This window comes from Oreochromis aureus, linkage group 6, assembly GCF_013358895.1.
Source record: "Oreochromis aureus strain Israel breed Guangdong linkage group 6, ZZ_aureus, whole genome shotgun sequence".
Classification (NCBI taxonomy): domain Eukaryota; kingdom Metazoa; phylum Chordata; class Actinopteri; order Cichliformes; family Cichlidae; genus Oreochromis; species Oreochromis aureus.
This window is the reverse complement of record NC_052947.1, coordinates 10,393,405-10,411,210: the sequence shown is the minus strand read 5'-3', so window position 1 is coordinate 10,411,210 and position 17,806 is coordinate 10,393,405. Positions and strand designations below refer to the sequence as shown.

Here is a 17,806-nt window from a genome sequence, read left to right as displayed (position 1 = left end):
CACTGATGTGCAGCAGCAGCTGTCCTCTGACTGAAAAGCCTGCAGCCTACATCTGGTACAAGAACAGAGAGTTTCTCTCTGCCTTTTACGATATCCTCTACCATTCACTGCTTGTATTTACATTTTAGTCTTAGTTCTTAAGTCATGTCTGAGTTGGGTCTCTGTGGCCTGTTTACGTAGCATTTTGCTGGTTTCGTTCATCTCGTTCAATCTTGTGTCTGTGTCTTGTCTATATGTTTGAGTCTGTGTCTCAGCGTTAGTCATTTCCTGTTTTATTTTTATAGTCTCTTGTCTTTTGTGCTTTGTATTTAGTTCTATTTGTTTGGCTAATCTGGAGTGATTTCACTCACTTGTGTCTCGTTCTCCCCAGATATCTTCACTGTCGCCCTAATTATCCTTCTATGTGTGTATTTGTGGTCTCTGTCCTTGCTTAAGTTGTTGCAATGCATAATTTCTTACTAGAGGTTTGTTCTTTCTAAAAAGGAGGAAGTGATTTAATGCTGTTAAAGCTGCAAAGAGTTTATCTTTAGATGCAGTGATGTTCACAACTGTCAGTTCTGTTTTCAGCCTTTCCTGTGAGCGCATTCAGCTTTTAAAGATTCAAACAAACAACTTTCAGACTAGGAGCTAAAATCTACAGCAATCATGATCTTGGAAGAAGCTGGATTTTTTGGGGTGGGTTTGATTCTGTGTCTCTCAGGTAGGAATGACTCTTTCTACTCCTTATGATGACTAAAGACTATAAAAATGTTTCAATTGTAGAAAAACTTATAAAAGTTATTAAAGGATGTTAGAAAACATGAGATTCACTGTTAGGCAACAGGAGTTCTGCTTTGATGAGCTCCTGAAGTGCATAAAAGGACAATAATATAATCACTGAATGACTGGAACAGAGTAGAAACAGGTGTAAACAATAATCTGCACATGTTTGTAATGAATGTTTTGTTAATCCACTGAGGGAAAACTGAACAGCAACCAAACAGGACTCATCACACTTGAACTCTTAAGAGCCATGAACATATAAAGAGATCAGAAATGGCTTTTTTCAGCTCACAGAATGAATATATTGTCATTAGAACATCATTAATGGAACAGTCCACTCTCAGCCCAGATGGAGCTTTACACAGTAAAACCAACAGAAAACAGCTGTTAAAATCAGTTTAAAGCCCCTGACACACAACACAAGAACTACAAATTCCCATGAAACAGTGCTTGGTACTGCTGTCTTTGAAATATCATGATCCTTTACATTGATACAAAGAGCGGCTGCAGTTTACACCAGAGTAAGGTCTACATCATTACAGCTGTTCATGCTCACTAAGCATCAGTCTGGAGATTCTTTGACACCACAGACGTGTTTCCATCATAAACCAGATACAGAAAACAGTTTTAACACCTCTGCAGCTTTCTGCTCTCACAAAAGAAAAAAAAAAACTTGAACTTGTGATTAAGGACAACAGCATGCTGTAGAGACAACACAAAGTACTAAAATACACTTTGTGGTGTAAATAATATTGCAAATGATTGCATGTAATTTCTCATGTCAAAAGACACAGCATACCCATACATGAAGAGGAAGACACATGTACAGGAAGTTAAGTTTCACTGTGTAAAATTAAACTGAATATGAAACTGTCACTCTGTCGTCATTTTAATTCTTTGATAAAGACAAGTTAACCCAGCAAGGTGAGGTGGTTAGTTTGTCTTTCTAATGTTTAAGTTGTTTTACATTTACTCTTAACTTTAAATGTAAGCTAACAGCAACAATCACAGCTCATCTGTTCGCTAATGAAAGTTTGTGTTAAAGGTGTTAATGGAGGAGAAAGCAGGATCTGTGCTCTCAAAGGTTCATCAGTGAATCTGCACTGCTCACATCAACATCTGACTTCAAGCACCAAATGGTTCACTATAGACTGGGATGGTTACAAGGATGTTCAGAGTGAGCTCTCTGTGGATGGACAACGTGTAACGTACAACATGTCTGAAGAGAAAAACCCAACTTTAACCATCAATGTTCTAAGAGAGAGTGATGCAAACACTTACTGCTGTATGAAGACTACAGACAGTCCAGGACTCTGTTCACTCAGTAATATTACTCTTCAAGTTGTTGGAGGTACAGTGACTTTTACTGATTAATTACTTTCCAAATGACATCATTATATAAGTTGTTATCCATCATCCTCTCAGAGCTGCAGGTAAAGGTGATTCCTGCCACAGAGGGACAGACAGTAACACTGATGTGCAGCAGCAGCTGTCCTCTGACTGAAAAGCCTGCAGCCTACATCTGGTACAAGAACAGAGAGTTTCTCTATGAGGACTGGTCTCCCTGGTACCAAGAGCTGCTCAGCAGTGAGGAAGCAGTCACATACTCCTGTGCTGTCAAAGGCTACGAGGATCTCAGAGCCCCTGAAGTCTCTGTGGGTGAGTCATGATGTTTATTGTGCTACACAACAAACACAATGGGTCATAAAGGACAGGACTTCCGGTGGTGCTATTGAGTGGAAGACATGGTGAAAAAGTGACTCTTCCAAAAACAAACTAAAACCAGTTATTTATGTCTACAAAAGTAACATAAACTTACACCTCCTGGTGTCCAAAACTATTAGATGGACACCAGGGGGAAGAATAGGGCTTTGGAGTTGACGTCACGCCGCGAAGCGCGGCGCCATTTTCGGGGTCTACGAATCAAAAGAGACACAGTGTTGGAACGACAACGACAAGAATCATGCTTAAAAGCAGCTCCAAAGAAAACGGACGGTATAGAGACCGATTGCGTCCAGAGGCGAAGCAGCAGTACTTGCAGAAAATTGCGTGCATTGGAAATGTGGACCCGTATGAAACACTGCCGTGGAGTAGAAACCCTGAAGAGCAAGCGCTATAGCCTGACATATTTTTGTACCTTATCTGTGAAGTCAGCGCGTACAAGTTGTCATTCAAACAAAGGTAAGTCAGCTCGAGTACTGCGTGTGAAATGCGTTTGATTTCCCTGCAAACATTCAGATTAGTGCAGCATAAATTCATTCATGAGGGGAAATTACAGTGAGAACATGTGGAGGCTGTTAGAGGGATAACATAGTGAGTTCAGTGCATTGATGTGACATTGTCCTGAAGGATTTAGTTATTCTTTATGGTTAAAGAAATTGCACTGATTTATTCATATTTATTATAAATAATTCTAATTATAGATCTTGCTTCAATATTTGTATCCTGTGTCACTAAAAATACATCTTTAGTTTTATACATTGATTAATGACCTGCAGAATCTCCTTATCATATTAAGTGATTCATAATTGTCACTTTATGCTTTCTCCATCCCTAAAGTGATTACATCCTTGCATTACATACTTTAGGTTCATTTTCTGCAGGCAGGTTTCTGACAGAGAACAGGCAGATTTACCCTATAAAATGCAGCGTTCTATAGATGGACACATAAAGAAATGAAAAATTACATGTATGTGCTAACTTTCTAAACACTTTGTTACATTTATGATAAAGTAGATAAAACACATTTATGTCGGCCTTGGCTCATAGTTCTTGTCTTTAAGTGAACTTTGTCTGTGTGTGTTTCAGGTACTGCACTCTCAAAGACTGAATGAACAGCATTGCAGCCATGGGTCACTGTGAGCATCACAGGGAAGGTTGAAGCCGCCCACTGCACCTGTATGGCCGGAGTCGTGGAGACCTGCACCCATGTCGCTGCTCTTCTGTTTAATCTAGAAGCAAGAGTGTTGATCCGTGGCACAAGGCCTGTTACAGATGAACCTGCATACTGGGTTTTGCTGGGTTATGTGACCAAGATACAGTCAGAGGTTGGCCATAAGATAGACTTCTCTTCAGCTGCCCAAAAAAAGGCTCTTGATCAAAACATAAACAGACCATCCGTAGTGAAAGGTAAAAGGAGCCGTCCTCAAAAAAGAAAAATCCCACCTGCTACTGTGGAGGAGTTGTCACTGCTACAATGCCATAATGTTTTGTCTAGGGGTCTAGATTTATGCCTGAAGTGCACTGCCATGTAAATAATTTGCATTTACTGAATATGTACTGACTGAGTACCACTGTTCAAAAATTGAATAAAAGAAACAAACTAATTTTGCCTTTTTTATTATTAAAACCACTTTATAGAACATCACATCAGTTACAGTGTCGAATCCATGTCATTTATAGTTTACAAAAGACAAAATGTTTACATAAAATCATGACAGTGTTTACATGATATCACCCACTACTAACATTATTTACTGTATCTTTTGAAAAAAAAAAACCCCACTATTTATACAGCAAAAGACTTAAGAATATTTAACAGGAGCAAGTTTCATTTTCCCTGGTTTTACTACAACACTGTTCAACAAACGCAGCAAACCTTCACCATCTTATCCAGAAGGGTCACCTCTTCACCCTCACATGGAAGAAGTAATCTGATTGGCATGGTGGTATGTTTGAAGCAGGTCCGTTATGTAGCGCTGGAACCCAGTCACGATGTGTTTCATCCATTTCATAGGCTGGTTTGCTGCAATAATGCCAAATAATTAGCAACTCTATAAATAGAAGGTAGTTCTGCAAAATCACTCAGTAGGATGTTTGTACTAATTTGCTATGACCTCAAAGCGCATCGAAAATAAAACTAATAGGCTATAAAGAGTGATATGAACATATTTAGAACTTACCGGAATGAAAATGTCTGGAGCACCAACAGATATTTGGAGATGGAAGAGAGCTGGATATCAGCTCGTCTCACAGCTGCTATCCAGGCTAGACGCCTTCGTTTGGTAACATCGATACACGAGCTGCCTCATGTTGCTTCCAGGTTGGGAAAGAATGAAAAGATAAACCATTTTCAAGCTTATTCTCTTGCCGGTCGTGCGATCGAACATTGCAGCCGACCACACAGCAAATACGAACCACGGCTGTTGTGTGTGCCTTCGCTCCCTTTTCACTTGCTAGACCCCGAAACAGTGTTGCCAACTCCTCAGTAAGGAAAATCGCTATTGGTTGTCCTAAAAGTCGCTAGAAGTCGCTAAATGACGTCATCACCTAATTTGCATAATTTGTCATGCTAATATAATTGTAACCTATGTTGTTGGAGAGAGAAATAACATCGTGGAAGAGACATAAAGTGAGTAAAAAACGTCCTAAATGCATTTAGAGTTTATTTAGAACTACAAATTAAATTTCTTTTAGCAATTATTGTTTTTTTTAATGTCACAATTCCAACCCTGCTCCTTCACCCGGGCTTGGACCGGCAAAAGTGACCCGAAATAGGCACTCTGGTGGAGTTACTTTGTGTGTGTGTGTTTATAAGTAGTTTTAAACCTTGTGATCCACAAAACAGCATAAGAGTAAAGAGTAAAAGAAGAACTGACTGTGTTACAGCACCGCTGCTTGTTGAGAGTAAAAGCGATACGCGCTTTCACGTCTTTTTAGCGACTTTTAAAAGAAAAAAGTCGCTAGGGGTCTGAAAACTCGCTAAATATAGCGACAAAGTCGCTAAGTTGGCAACACTGACCCGAAAATGGCGGATCGGGCCAAAATCCTTTCCACGCCCACCCCTGTGACATCACGCTCCAAAGCCCTATGCAGTGTTGCCAACTTAGCGACTTTGTCGCTATATTTAGCGAGTTTTCAGACCCCCTAGCGACTTTTTTTCTTAAAAAAGTCACTAAAAAAAGACGTGAAAGCGCGTATCGCTTTTACTCTCAACAAGCAGCGGGTGCTGTAACACAGTCAGTTCTTCTTTTACTCTTATGCTGTTTTGTGGATCACAAGGTTTAAAACTACTTATAAACACACACACACAAAGTAACTCCACCAGAGTGCCTATTTCGGATCACTTTTACCAGTCCAAGCCCGGGTAAAGGAGCAGGGTTGGAATTGTGACATTAAAAAAAAAACAATAATTGCTAAAAGAAATTTAATTTGTAGCTCTAAATAAACTAAATGCATTTAGGACGTTCTTTACTCACTTTATGTCTCTTCCACGATGTTATTTCTCTCTCCAACAACATAGGTTACAATTACATTAGCGTGACCAATTATGCAAATTAGGTGATGACGTCATTTAGCGACTTCTAGCGACTTTTAGGACAGCCAATAGCGATTTTCCTTACTCAGGAGTTGGCAACACTGGCCCTATGGAACAAAGCGTAGTGCTACAAATGGAGTAACAACTCAACAGCAAAGCTAGCAGAGGAGCAAAACGTGATTCTAATGGAGCTATACAAGCTCACCTTAATTTTTGAAGTACGTTCTCTGACAAACATTAATGAACAGACATTCTATTTCTCTGCTTTGATTTTTTTTGCCAATCTGGCCTTTACCCCGTCTGTTCCATCAGAATATCCACTGGATAATAATACTCTATGAATAATAAAGTAAATAAATAAAACACAAACAGTAGTAAGAGACACCTACAGAGAGTCTACAGTGCTTCTCTTTGCAAAGCAAATGTCTGGCACTACAAAACATTCAGACCATAATTTTTTTTGCTACAACTGCTGAACAGGACAGATTATAAAAAAATACAAAACTGCGTCCTTCTCTATTCTGGCGACTGAGGACACTCCCCGTATTTGACAGGTGTTTCTGATGCACAAAACTCAGACCAAACTTTTTTTGTTGCCGGTGTAACCCTGGTTAACATAGTTGTCAATAAACAAAAGCCTGTTAGTAAAAACAGTCATAAGAAATATATTACAGGTGATAAATGGTCAATTAATAGAACATAATGGTTAGAAAATTCATTAAAAACATCAGCAATGATATAATTCATGGTATAGGATTTCATTTGTTTAAAAACATGTTAAAAGGTTTAAAAACTTGCTAATTTATGGTGTTTTATGTTAATTAAGGTAAAATGGCTAAAATATGTGTTCAGACTCTTATTGTGAAAGGGTACGCTGCAGCGTGACTCCTGTGATCAGCCACACCCAATCGGGTTGTTCCTTCTTTTTGATGCTGGAGAGGGAGAAATGCAGACAGTCCTTGCGGAGCTGCTGCCTAAACGAGTGAAAAAATATTAAAAAACAAGCCAGAAGTCTGCATAAAGTCATTTTTGTACTCTGGAGAATGTATTTTTGTTTTTCCGACCTGTCCTTGCCTTGGTGACGTTGTGAACGTAACTGAACGGGACTTGGCCATTAAGGTTTGGATCGGGAAATGCCGAGCTAGAATCGGAGTTTGATCCGCTGAGCGAGAAACAAGATGGCGAGCCACCCACGGACCCATTGAACTGTACCGAGCAGGAAAAAGGAAAACCGCCCCCTGCTGGACGTTGAACTCTTTCGCTAAAAACCTGGTAGGATTAATCCATACACTTCTGCAAAAGAACAGTGGACTTTCAAAGCACTGGATAACCATTCAGAGCAATTCCAGGATTAATAGTTAAAGGACACAGCAAGGTTATTATCGTTAACGAAAACTAACGAAATAACGAATAAAAAACAGTTTCGTTAACGGAAATAAAAATAAAAACGAGACTTTGCAATAAAAGGAAAACTAACTAAAACTGAAATGACCGTTCACAAAACTAACTAAAATTAACTGAATTTATAGAGAAAATGTGTTTAGTTTTCGTTGATGTGTATGTGTCATACGTTAGTCTAGGGTGAGAATGAAGTGTATTTTCCAGGTTATGTTCTTGCTGTGCCTTATTATGCCAGCAGGTGGCAAGTACCTCAGTCGGGTCGTCTGTGTTGCCGCTCCGTCCACGCGTAGCATCATGTCAACAAAAGTCGGGAGAAAGCGTCAGAGTCCAATTTGGGATTACTTTGAATATGACTGTGTTTGGATAAAGCAAGTGTCTTGTAGTGGAACGAGACAAATTATGAGGGACATTTCTAAAGGGAAAGAAATCCCACAAACCTTAAAGTGCACTTGAAAAGCTCACACAAGAAGGCTAACCTAGCTTACCTGGAGAAGGTAAGGAGCACACTCAACCCTCATCCCCAGAAACAGAAGCTAACACCAGGCAAGGCAGCGTGATGCATCCCGAGACAACAGGACTGGGATATCTACATAACTGTGTGAGTCAATTCCCTTAACACCCGGTGCTGCAAGAGTTAATAGTCTCATTGGGGCCAAGATATACATTTTATAGTTGCCTGGTATCAATGGTTGTTCATCTGCCTTTATTTATTTATTTAAAGAACCCATAGGTGGGAATGTGAGTTGTCTGTCTCTGCGTGTTAACCCTGCGACAGACAGGCGACCTGTCCAGGGTGCAGGGTATGGTAGCTGGAATAGCAACATACCCAAGGATAAGCAGAAGAGAATGACTGATATGATGAAACTGGGATTTTGTTACACTTAATTATTGCAAACACAACTAAAACTATAACTGAAACTAATCAAAACTAAACTGAAACTAAGGATTTTCAAAAAAATAAAAACTAAACTAAACTAGCAAACAATTGGTAAAAACTAATTAAAACTAATATAAAATTGAAAATCTGAAGTCAAAACGAAATAAAAATAAAAACTAATGAAAATTGCAAAACTATTAAAACCCTGGGACACAGAGACAATTTTCTTTTGTTTATTTGTTTGTTTAAGGGATTTGTTCAGCCTTTTGCTGAATTGTTTTCAGTTTTTACACGTTTTTTGTTATTTATTTTGGTCAACCTTACATTTTAATGCTGTAATGGTGTTATTGGGAATGTAAATAATTTTGTTGGGTTAAAACAAAATAAGAACTGGTTGAAATTTAAAGGTGAACCTAGACCAAGGTTAAATTAAATCTTGGGCTAAAAGAACTAAACTCGATTTAAAATAACACAGTGTTAATGCAAATAGATCAAAGGATAAACTTGAACTTAGAACTTGAAATGAATAAACAATAACCTAGGTTGAAAATAACATCCTTTTAAAGCCAAATAAAAGGTTTTGAAATAAATAGGATAAATTAACAGAAATTACTGAACTAAAAAAAGGGAAAGAAAATATCTTGTTTTCCTTAAATGTGAATTTGAATGTTTTATGTAATGTGTGTTAACTGTGTATTCTCTGTCTTCACAAAATAACAAGCCGGCAATTTAAACGTATTTTCTGGTCTGTGGTCTTTATTACACGCTACTACTCCAGTAGTAGAACCTAACTGGTCCTAGTGTACTGTAACGACTCCAGAAGTGTTACACCTGGTCTAAGACTTTTCATGCAGTGGTAGATGAGCGTTCTCAGTGAATTCAAGCACTTTTTAAAGAGTGCTCTCATTTAGAAGCTTTTTATGTCTGTCTGAGCTGCTCCTCTTTTGATTTTTAGCATGTTAATGGTAAATTCTGTGTCTCCTCTGTTCATTAAGCAACTGGCTCTGTGCATTCTTAAAAATCTTTGTTTCTTGTAGGCCGTTAACTGAAGATCTTATTTGCAGACTTTTAGGAATAATTCGAGGAGGGGGCCTAAAGGTACATCTTCCAGTCACTAAGATCATAGCACTAAGATCTTCCAATCAGATGCTCCTAGCACAACCTAGGTCTCGACTGAAGTCAAGAGGTGACTGGGCCTTTAAAACCGTAGCACCTAGACTCTGGAATAACCTCCCTGTTCATATTCGTACCGCTGAGTCTATCCAGTCTTTTAAATCACGTCTTAAAACCCTATCTTTTTACTTTGGCTTTTGATTCTAACTAGTTGGCTGTTATCTGGCTTGTTGTGTTGTCACCTATTGTTTCCTGCCATGTTTTCTTATTGTTTTGTTTTAATTGTCTCATGCTTTTACTGACTGTGAAGCACTATGGTCAACTTTGTTGTTTTTAATATGTGCTATATAAATAAATTTTGATTTGATTTGATCTTTCACCATCTTGCAATGCTGTGATTGCAGCCATTCCCCAACTCTCTGAATGGTACTCATGGCCATTGAGCAGTGGTCATGACATCTTGCATATTAATGACCATGACTCTGATGTTGCAGACCATTGTTAGTCAGTGGTGTCAGTCATTATACTAATGCACTGTTTATAATGCTGGGGAAACCTGCAATTGGCTAAGATTGAGGAAGAGTGAAACATTTCTCCCACTGAAAACGCTACGTCCAGAGAAACTGAATATTTGGGATTTGCTTACCTGGATGATTGAGTATGTATCAGGATGATACATAAGGACTTTAGTTAAAGAAAAGTGTCATACAGTGAATCTTTTCAATCAATATCTTTTCTTTGTTTCAGGTTCCATCACAGCGACCTGCTTCAGTGTGACCTATGCTAAAGGGAGAATGTGTTCTTACAGACAGACATCAGTAGATGAGCCGTGCTCCATCACATATCCCAGAGGTGAAGTTTTCACAAATAAGGAAACATATTCCACCGAACTTCGAATATATTTGTTAAATACATTTAAAAAAGAAGCTTACACATGACCTCTGTTAACATATCTATTACCACATCTACAAACATATATTTCATTGCTTTTCTATTTTTTCTTAATGAAAACAAAACTAAAATGTATACATCATCTCATTTCTCAGATATTCATGTTGAAACATCTTCTGATACATCAGATATTGTCAGACTGACCTGTAACACCAGCTGTGCACTGACTGAGCCTGAAACTCAGTACATGTGGTACCACAACAGAAGCAGAAACTACAGGAATCAAAATATTTCAATTAATCGCTCTGCAAAAGACAAGTTCTCATGTGCTGTGAAAGACCACGAGTACCTTCAGTCTCCAGAAGTCTGTGAGTGATACACAACTCATTTTTTTCAGTTAACTATAAATAACAGTGTCAGCATACAGACCAATCAAACAACTTTAAATCTTCCATCTATATTTCAGGTGTTCAGGATAAAAACTGCTGGAGAGTGAATTATGTCAGCAGGAGAATCTGTGCTCTGGAAGGATCTTCAGTCAACATCACAAGTGAATACTCACATCCTGATAACATGAAGCCAGAGTTTAAATGTTGGAGTAAAAAATGGAGAAAAGATGAAGTGGAAGTTGAAGAGCTGATTGAAGCTGCGGGTCGTGTGGAGTATCAGGACAACATGAAGAACCAACACATCCTGACCATCAACAACCTGAAGAAGAATGACTCAGGAGGATACACATTCAGATTCCAGAAAGATCATGAAGGATGGACACAGTCTGATCTGCCTGGAGTCTTTTTGATTGTCACAGGTAAATCTATAAACTCCTCACTCAGCAGACTTTACTCATTAATGTCTGAACAGGAGCAGAGGTGGAAGAAATATAAAAGTAAAAATCCTAAATTTAAAAAGTTAATAATTTTTTTTTAGATTATTTTAATCATCGTTAAAGTGTTCATTGTTTCTGTCAGTGTCAGTTATACATGATGTGTTTTAATTGCAACTCTACAAAACTACAAAATTCTAAAATGATTGAGATTAAAGTTACACAAAACTAAAAGTACAAATACCTCAAATTTATACCTAAATAGCCTTCTTTACTAAATACCTTTTACCACATAAAAGAAGGACTAAAGGTCAGTTTTTTATAAAGCCTCATTCAAAAATAAAATTTCATGTGTATAACACAGAGATTTGATATGAGATTTCTGTTTTGTTTTGTTTTTTTAACCAATGTTCCTCTTTCAGAGCTGAGAGTGAAGATGAGTCCTTCTGCAGTGGTGACAGAGGGTCAGAGAGTCACACTGACCTGCAGTACCAGCTGTCCTCTGACTGACAACACAAACTACATTTGGTACTTGAACAGTCGACCTCTGACCCCGAGAGAGAACCAGAACAAACATCTGATCCTAGACCCAGTCAGCAGGGAGGATGCAGGAAGCTACTCCTGTGCTGTGAAAACCAACAAAGATATCAGCTCTGCTCCAAAGACTCTCACTGTCCAAAGTATCACAGGAACATGGACACCAGCAGCTGCAGGAGTTTCTGCTGCTCTGCTGGTTTTAATACCTCTCAGTATCTCCTGTTTATTTAGGCAAGTGTTGGTTGACAACAATGTATTCGATCTGTGCTCTGAAATCACTTATGTTCCTGTTGTTTTATCAACCAGGAAAAAGAGAACTTCTAGGCAGTCTCCAACAACTGAAAGGTCTGACCAAATTGAACAGGTAAATATTAGGGTTAAAGGAAAACTTTGTGGATTGTCTCATCTTTCCAGTGGTCATTTCATTTTTGCCAACATACAGTAAAAGGAGTCAAGTTTCAAGTGCAGTGGAATGTAATGCGATTTATCTCCCATCAGCTCAGTCCTGGTCCTGTGTATGAAGACATCTCAGCACAACCAAAGGAGGAGGATGAAGTCTACTACAGCAGAGTCTACTTTAAAAACAATCATGTGGTTCCTCTTTATTCCACCTTACAGTCAGTTCAGCACAAAGAACAGGAGCCTGTCCATTATGCTGCTGTCAGCTTCAGCTCTGATGGAGCATCTGGTGTCACTCCAGCAGACACAGACTTACAGACTTACTCTACTATAGAACTGTCAGACAGACACCGTGTTCAACAGTAAATATCCGATTCAGACTTGTTGGGTGAGTATCCCAGCTGTCATGGCGGGGTACAACCTGAAGAACTCGCCAGAAACTGAGCCAACCTAATCAGAACAAAAATAGTCAGTTGTTGACAGCTGTAACAGTGAATGTCTCTCTGACATTCTCTGCCATTTCTTCTAGCATTTATTATGCTTCAGCCTGAAGTGCTTTTCTCCATCTTGTGGCAGTGAGTGTAATTACAAAAACACATTTGAAGGTTCCTGATGACTCCAACAAGAAGGGTTACAGAAATTAGATTTAATCCTTCCTCTGAACAATGGCCTTCATTTTTTTCATTTGTTTTGTTGCTATAGGATCAGCCATACTTGTAATTGCTGTAGACGACTCAGTTCCGACAAAAACAGTTTCTCTTATTAGCTATAACAGACTATTGTTTGGGATAAAAAGCTTCTTAGGCTCTAGCACAGGTCACAGATTTTTTTCCTGAACTGGTCTCTGGTCTCACTCCACTAACTGATAACATTTGATGAAAATATGAAAACATTTAGTAATGATACATGTTTTCCCAGTATAATACAGTAAACCTTTGTATCAGTAGGTAACTGTAGATTACATTGTGCTAGGGGAATTTTGCATGTTGCTTTTGGTTTTTCTTAATTTACACTTCCTCTTCTTGCCCATTTTTTCACTTTTAGAAAAATGTTTGAGACACAGAGCCTATCTCTGTCTGGATTTAGGATATCAAAAAAATTCTTTCATCCTCTCCATGCACCTTGGAAGCAGGTGAAGTTGTGCCAGAAATTTTTGCTGGATTTAGGATATTACAGTCACTGTATTAATGTTATTTATGACTGTGATCTCAGAGATGATGTATGATGGCAAATACAGCTCAAAAAGTGCATTCCACAAGAACTACAATAATGAGTGTGCTGACATTTTAAATGAACTTTTTATGGAATGGAGAGAAGGCAGCAAAAGCCGACTACATAAAATCACAGTATATAGATCATTTCACACAGAGAGAACTACAAGCAGTTTTAGTTGCAATTTACTGAGAAGAGAGAACTGTGGTGTTCACACATGTTAAACTAAATGAAAACATGAAATTGTGAAAAATATCATCCAAAACATAACCTGCAAGGTGGCCAAATACATTAGCAGAAAAGACTCTGCCTCAGTGAATGCCAAACCACTGCTGCTGAAATTATGGGCTGAGATAATGCTGACCTCTGGAGGACAGACCCCAAACTGCTAAAGTCCAGAACAAGATAGACGGCTGCACAGTAATAGTGATGTTTTCAAAAAGGCAATGAAAATTGTCTGGATTCAAACTAAGGTAGAGAGGTGAGAAAGTGCTAATTTCTCAGTCATCTGAAAGAATAAGTAATATGAAAAGTCAAACACTAAAAGTGAATTTTATATACTTCAAAAAAGGACAGCATTTTCCCTATGTGCTTCAACCACAGACTGTACATTTAATATGCTGTCTGGACTCCATATTTTGGCTGTTTCAGCTGCCAGAAGTCTCTATATTTGAACAAGAGAGTAAACTGCTCAGCTTGGTTAGAAAGCTATACTATTGTATTATTATGTATATTATTTGTCAGATAATTTTATTAAAATTGCTCCAAAAGGCACTGAGATATGGAGCCCCCGCAGGGGACATTGGTTGAAAAAAAAATCAAGATGAACTATTGCAATAGGTCGCATCCTTCAGAGGCCGCCAGCCAAAAGTTTTGCGAGATCCCGAGTTACTTTTGCAAGATCTCGCAAAAGTTCATCTTCATTTTTTTTTTTCAGCCATGTCACTTGACAAATTTCTGAGATTTTATCTACCACTCCTACCCCCCCTCCTGTTGACAATAATGCTGCTGATATGTGTAGGGACTTTGGTTTGCTATTACGAGTCATCAAACCACTTTCTAGCTGTGCTCCACATTTTAACCACTTCTTTTGTTCTCTAGTTGGTGCGGCTTTCTGTTCGTTTATAAGCACATCAAGTGGTATTTGCATTGAGGAGCCAGACATTAATGTGTCTATAGTTTGTTGTGCTGCTGCTTTTGCGGCTTTGGTCTGCCAAGTTATTGCCTTCAGTGACCTTTGAACTGTTTTGGCAATATAATTACTTCTAACAGTGTCTTTAGAAGATCTCAAAGTGTTGCACAGCTGAAAAAACATACTGTCTGTCAGTGTATATATTTATATCTTGGCCTGCGTGTGTGAGGATGTCAACGGTTTCGCTTCTACAACTCTATCTGCTGTGTAGATGCAACACTACATTTTGACTTAAGGCATTTTAGGCAATTCCTATTTCTCAAAGAATTCATACATCTTACATTTTTCAAACTTTTAAGTTAGGAAAAACTTTGCATTGCTTATAGCTCATAGCTCACAGCTCTAAAACTCGTCATTGTTAAATCATGTGCCTAATCATTATATGTCACTGTGATCCACAAGTATGATCACAAATTTGTTTTCCAAACTCACAAAACAAACAAACAAAAACAAAAACAAATTTCCTATGGCATCAAGGCTTTGCGTTCATATTAACTGAGTGTAAGCTGCTTTCTTCATTGCAAGTGTTTATTGCCATAAGGTTTAATTCACGCATCATATCACTGAGTTCTAAATTCAAACTATCTCTTATGGTATGTGTTGTCTATTCATTCTATTCATAGAGTTCTGTTTCTCTCTGTGAGCTGTCTTGACACACCACAGGCACACATATTTCCTGTTTCTGCAGACTAATCGAACTCTTTTGTTTTTCATTGTATTCATAGTCTATAAAACCTCTTTAATTCTACTAAATCTTGATCTAAAAACGATACACCTTTTTTTCACACACACTTTTAAATTGAGCTCTTTCAGACATCAGGAATCATCACCTTTTCTCTCAAACTTCCACTCGTTCACTCACTCTACTATGAACCTTTGTAGTGTTATTATTACTAATTCTTTATTATTTTTGTACAAATCACACCCAATCACTCAAAACCTACTACTCACAGCATTTACACAGTTAAAATCACTCAAAATATGCTTTCATACGAGTATTTCAGACATGCTTTTCAAGATATATAGAGGTCACTCACTGTACATCCTCAGTAATGAATTCAAACTCTAACTACAATTGTAGTGAGCAAAACCAGCATCTCCATGCGCGTCACCGCTCCTCATTAGCTTGGTAGTGTCCACATATTTATTTAATCCAGCTTCTCAATCTTGTAGCTGTTGTATACAGGGTTTGGCTCATTAGTTGTTAGTATAGGTCTTCATCTTAACAAAGTCTCATCTAAGATGACAGGTTTACAAGCAGGTCAAGTGTCTCTATGCACCTGATTAGTGTAGTTATTTCCTTATTTTCTTCATCTCATATATCATTGTACTGAGTTTGAGCAAACCTTAAGCTTGAATCAGACTACTTTTAACAATCATTCACCTCATATCATAACTGACTGAGGTGCCTCTTCCTATTAATAGTATGTCATTATTAATGTTATCATTGTATTGTTTTTCCTTTTTTATAACAGCAATAGTATATACACTACTTCACTACTTTACTACTAATATACAATAGTATATTAGTTTATATTTTATTATGTATCCATCACGGGTCTGTGTGAATCTGCAGCTTCACACCTTCCCAAGCTGGAGACATTTTCCTTGGCTGAACAATGACACAGCCGTAATATACCTTATGCATCTCTCTTTTTATTTGATATATTTTGTGTGAATTATCTGGTTTCACGCATTCTATTCATTCAGCTTGGTTGTCTTCCCAATTTTGCTTCATTGTTAATACCAGTTTACAGGTTGTCAACCATCCTCTTATCTCCTATTATCATGCTTATCACTAGATAAGCTTTGCTTTAATTTAAGTTAACCTTAATTTAACCTTTTGTTTATTCCACTTCATTCCTCTTTCCATGCTTTAAAATATTACAACTCCTGTGTACGCTTTGATTTCTTTTTAGCTTCCTTTTCAGTATTTATTTCTGCTTGGAGGGTTTCTTATAATTTAGTTATACATTTTCCCTCCCACGTGGGACATTTAGGTTTTCTTTGGATTTCTCCATCTATATGCACTAATTTGTCCGGCTCCTGGACATTTCTTTTCTAACCACTGCTCGTCAGTAGTGAGTTTTTAAGCTTCGTTACCCATTTTAATCCTTTTAATTTTAACACTTTACAACTACACAACTGCGGCACCTTCTCTGGCACGAGAATCGAGAGAGGTAGTTGACATGGCCTTCTACTTTCAAGCTATTCTTGAAAGCGGTGTCACCTTTACGTGATGAAACACGACCTGTTTCTCTCTTTTCACCAGTACTTGGGTGGCCAACAGCAAACAAAATAGTGGAATAGTTCAGCCTCCTTATTGTGCTGTAAAATCAACTTATTCCACCAACAAAAATAAAACAACAATACCTTTTCAACGCGTACTACGTCTTACGGACCAGGTTTATCTAAAATAGCTTCCAGCCCCTTGCAGGCGAGCGTTTACTTCTAGAAACACTACTAAAATAGCTTCTAGCCCCTTTTTCAGGCGAGCGTTTACATTTAGAAATCCCCCTAAAATAGCTTCTAGCCCCTTTTTCAGGCGAGCCTTTACTTTTAGGAATGCTACCAGCCCCTCTGGGCGAGCCTAAACGTTTTACGCAAGGTGTCTGAGTGTTAATATTCACCTGGTTGCTGATTCACTGCCGGTCTCTCAGGTTTACCTCATCGACCCCCACCGCCGTGGACCACTTATAAGAACGCCGGCCAGAACCCGAACGTTACGTCTCTGGACTTTATATCCTCTACCTAGAGAGGAGCTGTCGACAGACTTCAGCGCGGGCTTCTCACGGCGTCAGGACTCGATGAGGCTTTCCTGTGGGGTCACACAAAAGTGCTGTGTCCCATCCGACTCGAAGGACCAAGAAATGTCAGGAGTTTACCTGTTTAGCAACTCAGGTCGGAGTAAAAACGCTCAGACAGGTTTAACGTGTACACGGTCGAGACTCAGGGAGAGACTCGCACTGTGCAATAAAAAGAAACAGTCTTTATTCAGAGAGCACATACAGGAAGAGAGAAAATAGAACTGCAGGCTTCCTGTGTAACTTCCCCATTTAGGAGTCTGCACAGAGTTGCAGAGTTTAAGCTGAACACTGAAAAGAGCAAACACATTTAGATAATGAAATGTACTTTTAAGCATAACATAATAAAAATCCCAAAATCCTAAAAAATCTCTTCACAGGCTCCGTACTGAGAGCACAAGCACAGCTATGAGGTGCAGTTCAATCCAGAGACTTAAATGAGAGCAGGTGAAGTCTATAGTAACAGCTTCCTGTAAGGAACACTTATCAAAGTAGCATCACAACTACATGGATGTGTTATTTAAAAACAAACAAACAA

The 17,806-nt window shown here is 38.4% G+C and overlaps 1 protein-coding gene across 1 annotated transcript; it reads left to right on the top strand.

Annotated features, from left to right (window-relative positions):
- The first annotated feature begins 569 nt into the window (after nt 1-569).
- LOC120440730 (B-cell receptor CD22-like) lies at nt 570-13,327 on the top strand. Its single transcript, XM_039613913.1, has 9 exons — nt 570-700; nt 1,808-2,113; nt 2,188-2,421; nt 10,158-10,262; nt 10,457-10,669; nt 10,768-11,109; nt 11,547-11,892; nt 11,968-12,025; nt 12,160-13,327. The coding sequence occupies exons 1-9, from the start codon at nt 646-648 to the stop codon at nt 12,424-12,426; spliced, it is 1,926 nt and encodes a 641-aa protein (XP_039469847.1). The 5' UTR covers nt 570-645; the 3' UTR covers nt 12,427-13,327.
- Nucleotides 13,328-17,806: the final 4,479 nt, after the last annotated feature.